Source organism: Myotis davidii, unplaced genomic scaffold (assembly GCF_000327345.1).
Source record: "Myotis davidii unplaced genomic scaffold, ASM32734v1 scaffold1844, whole genome shotgun sequence".
NCBI classification, from domain to species: Eukaryota; Metazoa; Chordata; class Mammalia; order Chiroptera; family Vespertilionidae; genus Myotis; species Myotis davidii.
In genome coordinates this window covers 122,178-127,823 of record NW_006294716.1, presented here as the reverse complement: position 1 = coordinate 127,823, position 5,646 = coordinate 122,178, and the positions used below count along the sequence as shown (strand labels likewise).

The window sequence follows — 5,646 nt, the reverse complement described above, 5'->3', positions numbered from 1 at the left end:
CACATGAGCAGAGCTCCTCTCCCGCCTCCCGCCTCCCGCCTCCCGCCCAGGCCAATGGCATCCCCGGTCTCCGACAGGCCTTCCTGCTCAGGATGGCTGCCGATCGCTGCGAAACCTCATCAGACCCGGACTGGCTGTTCCACATCTGCTGACCCAGGAGGTGAGGGCACAGGTGGGCATGCCCCCCACTCCCCACGCTTTGCTTGGAGCAGGCTCCATGGACACTTGTGGGGGGCATGGCTGAGTGACCGGTCACCGGGCCGCAGACTGCAGCCCTGTCACAAAGGGCCCTTGGCCCCTTCCGGGAGGGCTCCTTGCGTCAATGGCCTGACCCCCACAACCCACTACTCATGCTCCTGAAGGGTTCCAGCTTGGTTTGCCCACTGTCTCCCTTGAGGACAGAAACCACAGCCTGGCCACCTCTCAGCTCCCGTCACTGGGCGGTTCTGCCAGCCTTGCCCATGCTGCTGCCCTGCCCGCACAGCCGGCTGGAGCCGCCACGAGGGGCTCGCACGGGGAATGGCTTGTGTCTGACACTCCGGCTCACCAAGGGGCCCTCAGGCTCTTGTGGAGATGGGCCCGGGGCAGGGCCTGTGAAGGCCGGTCCGGTCCAGGCTGCTCTGACAGCCCAAGGCCCCACTTCGTGGGACCAGTCCTGGGCGACCCCTGCCAATGATGAGCCAGGCTCGCCTGAGAAGCTGCTAGTAGATTGCATACAGGCGCTTCCTGCTCGCTCCTCACTTCCCTCACTTGCTAATGTGCCAGAGCCTCCGCTATCCTTGCCCTTCAACACCCCAGCCTCCCCTCACCCTAGCCTTCATCACTTCACCGCTGGGGGGTACTCTTCTGACCTGCCTCCTGGCTCCATTCAGCCTCCATTCAGGGTTGCAGGGACCCGGCCAGAGAAGGCCTGCCCTGCCTTTCCCCTGCCCAACAGCAGGGACGGCCCTCTTCACCTTACTGAGCAGGACAGGACACCTGAAGGTGCCAGCCAGCCAATGTCCCTGACTTTCTATTCACCTTAATCCTAAAACTAATCCTACCCCTACCCCTAGCCCTAACCCTAACCCTAACCCTAACCCTAACCCTAAAACTAATCCTACCCCTACCCCTACCCCTAAACCTAATCTTAACCCTACCCCTACCCCTAGCCCTAACCCTAAACCTAATCCTAACCCTCCCCCTAACCCTAGCCCTAACCCTAATCATAACCCTAACCCTAACCCTAAAACTAATCCTACCCCTACCCCTAGCCCTAACCCTAAACCTAATCCTAACCCTCCCCCTAACCATAGCCCTAACCCTAATCATAACCCTAACCCTAACCCTAAAACTAATCCTACCCCTCCCCCTAGCCCTAACCCTAAACCTAATCCTAACCCTCCCCCTAACCATAGCCCTAACCCTAATCATAACCCTAACGCTAGCCCTAACCCGAGCCCTAGACCTAACTTTAATCCAAGTCCTAGCCCTAACTCTAACCCTAACCCTAACCAAGCATGACAGAGCACCTGGAGGTGCCAGCCAATGTCATTGACTTTCATTTTCACACTAACCCCACCTGATTACTCGCTCGGATTCATGAGGAGAGCAGATGGCCCCAGAGGGGTGCTCTCGGGTGCTCTCGCTCTGTGCCTCCTCCTGCCCCGCGGGGGTGCTGGGGGCACACAGACCAGCTCCCTGCAGGAAGACTCGCCTTCTCCGCAGCTCAGCCTGCGCTGGGCTGGAAGTGGGAGCCCTGGGGGAGGAATGGCTGCCCGCTTGCATGGTCAGTGAGGAGTGGGCTTATCGTCCATTTCCTGAAAGCAGGTGGGCAAGAGACCATCCTTTCATACCTATTGTTCTGGAAATTTTCAAAGCCAAATATGTCCAGGAGGCCAATGGCCCTTCGCACATGTTTCGGGTCCTGGGTGGGGGCAGTGAAAATCGCAGCGTTGATCTTCTTGACGATCCACAGGAAGAGGTGCCCATAGATGCCCTGAGGAGACACGGGTGCAGCCCATGGGCTGTGGGCCAGGAGGAAGGTTGCCCCTCCCCAAACTCACCGGAAAGGCTGCGCTCAGACCTACTGAAGGGCACCGTCCCTGTTGTACAGGCAAGAGGCCACGCCCAGGGAGGCGGGGCCACAGTCAGCGGGCAGGCGCCGGCAGAGCTGGACAGGCCAGCGGCCCACGCTGTCCTGCTCTCCACCTCCCTCCGTTCCGCACCTTGACGAGGGCGTCCCTCCGGTCGGCAGCCTGGGTGGTGCTCAGCGGCCTGGCGACCAGCTCCCCGCGGATGGCGATGGAGTGCTTGACCAGGCAGTCCCGGAGCGCCTGCTGCGTCACCTGGAAGGAGGCGGGCAGCTGACCCGGCAGGGCTGGCTCCAGGGTTCTGACCTGCTTGTGCCATGTCTCGTTCCCTCTCATGACTGACACATACGCCCCAGGCCGGAGGGAGGGCAATGCCCGTGACTAGGGCCAGGCCAGGGGGGAACAGAGTCGCACCTGGGAGGGCCTGGCGAACATTGGGGCGCACCGGCTGGGCCCTGAGCAAACCAGCTGCTCGGCTGACCAGCCCTGGGCTGGCCTCTGGGCGCAGGAAGGAGTCATCACCCCATGGTGGGCCTTGGAGAGCCAGGGCAGGGCTGGCTCTGCGGCCAGGCCTTGGCAGCAGTGGGATATGCCCCACCCCGTCACTCCTGGAGGCTGCAGGCCCGAGGGAGCCCCCGCCCCCAGGGCAGGGAAGACCAAGCCGGCAAATACCCAATGTTTCTAAGAACTCTGCTCCAAATGAAGAACATGAGCAGCAAAATGTGCCTAATGGGACTGTTTCTCTTCCTTTTCCTCCCTCCCTCCCTCTCTCCCTCCCTTCTTCTCTCCCTCCCTCCCTTCTTCCCTCCCTCCCTCCCCTTCTTTTCTGCCTTCCTTCCCTTCTTTCCTCCCTCCCTCCCTCTCTCCCTCCCTTCTTCTCTCCCTCCCTCCCTTCTTCCCTCCCTCCCTCCCTTTCTTTTCTGCCTTCCTTCCCTTCTTTTCTCTTCTGATTCCATTACTTTCACACCGGAACAGCCAGTGGGCTGTGGCGTGGAAGTGGCCCAGTCCCCCCAGTGCAAAGGCATCTCCCTGCCCTTGCGGGCTGCCGCCTGAAGCGAGGCTCTGAGGCTCCGTCTCTCAGGGTCTGCGGAGGCCAATGGTGTGAGCATGCCTCCCTTTCCAGAGCAGCAGCTCTGGGCAGCCTGGGGACGAGGCTGCGGGCAGGTGCATTTGGTGGGAGCCGGGAAGATCCAGGGAAGGGTCAGCGGCCCAGCGGGTGGAGAGTGAGCCATCGTTCTGCTACGTGGCTAACGGTGAGCTCACACTGCTGCCCTCTGCTCCCACCCCCGGCCTGCCATGGCAGAAGGTGCATGGGCTGAGCTGAGAGCCTGGGAAGGGTTATGGGAATCAGGGGTCAGGGGTCTGTCAGCTGACCCCTGGGAGCTGGCAGACACCAGGCCAGGCTACCTCCAGGAACGTGGCCACCGTGGGGAAGGCAGGCGTCTCCATCACATCGGAGGAATCCAGGTTCTCAAAGACTGCAGCTGCAGGGAGAAGGTGGCCGCTGAGTGGCCAAGCACCCCAAGTGCCGGACAGCCCAGGCCCCAGGAGCCAGTGCCCCCGAGGCCACCCTTCCCGCTCTGCCCCTCAGATCAGGGCCTGGCCCAAAAGGAAGGGAGAAACCCCCATTTGTTCGGGGAGAAGCTCGGTGGGCTGGGCGGGGCTGCGGGGCGGGGCAGAGGGGTCCATTAAGGAGGAGAGGAGCCATCAGCCCCTTAACTCACTGCTGTGCATGGAAACCTGGGCCAGCACTCGCGAGCAGGCCTCCCTAACTCCGGGTCCGCCTCTGCGAGTCAGCCTCTACCTTAGGGCTGCCAGGATTGGGGAAGGAGGGAGTATTGCTTCTGCGTGTGTGTGTGTGTGTGTGTGTGTGTGTGTGTGTGTGTGTTTTAACTTTAAAAAATTGTACAATTGTCCTGGCCAGTTTGGCTCAGTGGATAGAGTGTCGGCCCATGGACTGAAGGGTCCTGGGTTTGAATTCCAGCCAAGGGCATGTACCTCAGTTGCAGGCATGATCCCAGCCCTGGTCGGGGTGCATGCAGGAGGCAACCAATTAATGTGTCTCTCTCACATCGATGTTTCTCTCTCTGTCTCTCCCCTCCCTTCTACTCTCTAAAAATCAATGGAAAAATATCCTCAGGTGAGGATTAGCCATAAACAAACAATTGTACAATAAAGCATAGAGATAAAAAAGTGCATAGAACCCTAACGCATGTTACAGTGGATAATTATTAAGTCAGCACTGTGCAGCCATTGCAAAGTGACAGCGCCCGCCTGTCGGTCCTTCCTGCGACGCCTTCCCACCGCCAGAGGCAGGCGCGCTCCCAGCTCCTGGAGCCTGCCCTCCTCCCGTACTTTTTCACTAGATCTACATCCCTGAGCAGCATCCAGCTTGACCTGCTGTTAAGTTCTGCGTAAGGGGATGTAACGATCTACTCTTTGTGCCCGGCTCCGTTTCCTCAGCATCACATTTAAACGCCTCCATGTCCTGATGCCCCGGCTGGTCGCACGGGCACCCGTCTCCCTGGCAGAAGGGCCCGTGTGGTCGCAGGCCGCAGGGCGGCCACATCGGAGTAGATGTCCTTGCAGGTGAGAGGCAGTGGTCCAAGTCATGCTTTCCACGTGGACGCCCAATTGCTCCAGATGTTTACTAAAGTCTGTCCTTTCCCACGGCTCTGTGAACTGGTGTGTCATGAGTTCTGAGCCAGCCATAATCTCTTCAAATACTGCCTATGCCCATTCTTTTTCTTTTTAAATTTTAAATAATTCTTTATTGTTGAAAGTACTACATGCGTCCCCCTTCCCCCTCCCCTTGCCCTCCTCCCGCCCACCCCTGCCCTAGGCCTTCAGCACCCTATTGTCTGTGTCCATATATGCAAGGGCTTTGGTTGATTACCTACCCCCTCCGCCCCCCTCCCCGCCTTCCCTCGGAGATCCCTCCCCCTGTCTCATTAGGACTCCGGCTCAGCCTATGCTGGTCTCTCTGCATCCTCTGCGCAGGGGCTCGGGCCGGCATCCAGGCCAGCACACCCCGGACCACCCACCCGATGCCAACTAGCTGGTCTGCAAGTCCGTGCCTGGCCGTCTGCTCTGCTTCACCCACACCTCGAGGGGGAGCTCTTTGGGGTGCCAGCTAAGTGTGGGGGCTGACTGATGGCGTCTTCATCTTTGGAGTGCCCTAATCTTCAACATCTTTTCCCTAACCCCACAAGGCCTCCGAAATTATAGCTAAAACTTCCAGGTCTTTTTTGCGGACCGGGTTAGACCACGTGACTTTGACTTCGGCGGCTCTTCAGGGGAGAGCCCTGAGGGGCCCTCTCTCTCCGTCCCTGCCCCCGACTCCCCAGGGGTGTTGGAGGGGAACATTACCCGTGAACTCCACGTTCCCCAGGTGCAAAATGGCTGCCAGCAGCTTGCTGAGGTCCCAGTGCTCGGCATCGGAGAACATGAGGATCTTCAACGCGGAGCGCACGTGGGCGTAGTCCTTGGCATCGTCCAGCCCCTCGCAGGAGGTGCAGTTCCCCTGCAGAATGGGGCACCTCAGCTCCTGGCAGGGCCCCCCCACTCTCTTTTT

The 5,646-nt window shown here is 59.7% G+C and overlaps 1 protein-coding gene across 1 annotated transcript in view; it reads right to left on the bottom strand.

Annotated features, from left to right (window-relative positions):
* MYO7B (myosin VIIB) overlaps positions 1–5,646 on the bottom strand; it is an 81,747-nt gene that overhangs the window by 56,983 nt on the left and 19,118 nt on the right. The window contains 4 exon segments of the mRNA XM_015567482.1: positions 1,836–1,978; positions 2,208–2,327; positions 3,480–3,556; positions 5,442–5,595. Of these exon segments, the coding sequence (XP_015422968.1) occupies positions 1,836–1,978; positions 2,208–2,327; positions 3,480–3,556; positions 5,442–5,595 (494 nt within the window).